This window comes from Mandrillus leucophaeus, unplaced genomic scaffold (genome assembly GCF_000951045.1).
Source record: "Mandrillus leucophaeus isolate KB7577 unplaced genomic scaffold, Mleu.le_1.0 Scaffold8, whole genome shotgun sequence".
NCBI lineage: Eukaryota > Metazoa > Chordata > Mammalia > Primates > Cercopithecidae > Mandrillus > Mandrillus leucophaeus.
In genome coordinates this window covers 1949680-1950741 of record NW_012108696.1, presented here as the reverse complement: position 1 = coordinate 1950741, position 1062 = coordinate 1949680, and the positions used below count along the sequence as shown (strand labels likewise).

The 1062-nt window shown below is 62.0% G+C and overlaps 1 protein-coding gene across 1 annotated transcript in view; it reads left to right on the top strand.

Annotated features, from left to right (window-relative positions):
- The first annotated feature begins 744 nt into the window (after positions 1 to 744).
- Positions 745 to 1062, top strand: part of UBXN6 (UBX domain protein 6) — a 19652-nt gene continuing 19334 nt past the window's right edge. Inside the window, exon 1 of the mRNA XM_011967467.1 lies at positions 745 to 916. Coding sequence (XP_011822857.1) covers positions 834 to 916 — 83 coding nt within the window. The 5' untranslated portion in view covers positions 745 to 833. The remainder of the gene's footprint in view (positions 917 to 1062) is intronic.

Genomic DNA, 1062 nt, shown 5'->3' with positions numbered 1-1062 from the left:
GTGGTGGGGTGGGGGTGGGGGCTTCAGGGACCAAAATAGGGCCAGAAGGTGGGGGCCTCCAATACCCCACATTAAATTGGGACTTTATCACGTAAGCTCTGGGGAGACAGGGAAGGTTGGATTTTTGTTTGTTTTGCTTGAGACAGGATCTCTCTCTGTCGCCCAGACTGGAATGCGGTGGCTTGATCACAGCTCACTGCAGTCTCGACCTCCTGGGTTCAAGTGGTCCTCCCGCCTCCGCCTGCCAAGTAGCTAAGAGGTGCGCGCCACCACCCTCGGCTATTATTTTATTTTACTTTTTTTTTTTTTTTTAAATAGAGACGAGGTTTTGCCATGTTGCCCAGACTGGTCTCCAACTTCTGGAATCAAGCAATCCTCCCGCTTGAGCCTCCGAAAGTGCTGTGATTGCAGGCGTGAGCCACCGCGCCGAGCTTAGGTTGAGCAGCGACAGGGACAGGGCCCAGTGCTTTCTCTGCGAGGTTCAGTCGTCCTGTCCCTCTCCTGTCACCGTCTGTCACCGTTTGGGGAGCGCCACGGAAGGTGCCAGGCAAGGCACTGACTCTAATCGAGAGGCGCACTCGTCGCCCTGGCAACGGAGTCCGGAAGAACCACAGAGACGCGGCTCCAGCGTACAGAGCGGCCGCCCTGGGCCAGCGAGGCACCGAGCGCTAGAGAGGCACGTCTAGCCTATTGTCACGTGGCCGGCCTCGGGAAGGCGGGACTTCCGGCGGCGCGGTATTTTTTTTCCGGTGGCTGGTCCTGGGCGGCCCCTCCCCGACTGGGCCCTGTGCCCCCCGCCCCCGCGGCCCCTCGCCGCCGGGCCAGCCGCCACCATGAAGAAATTCTTTCAGGAGTTCAAGGCCGACATCAAGTTCAAGAGCGCGGGACCCGGTCAGAAGCTCACAGAGTCCGTGGGGTGCGTGAGGAATGCAGTGGCGGCCGGGGAGAGGGGTCTGGGGCCTCGGACGGCTCGGGAGATCGGAGAGGGCGAGGGGCTGGGGAGCGGCAGCCGAGAGTCAGGGGAGGGGGAGAGGCTCCGGGGGCGGGGCAAGTGGGGCCGAG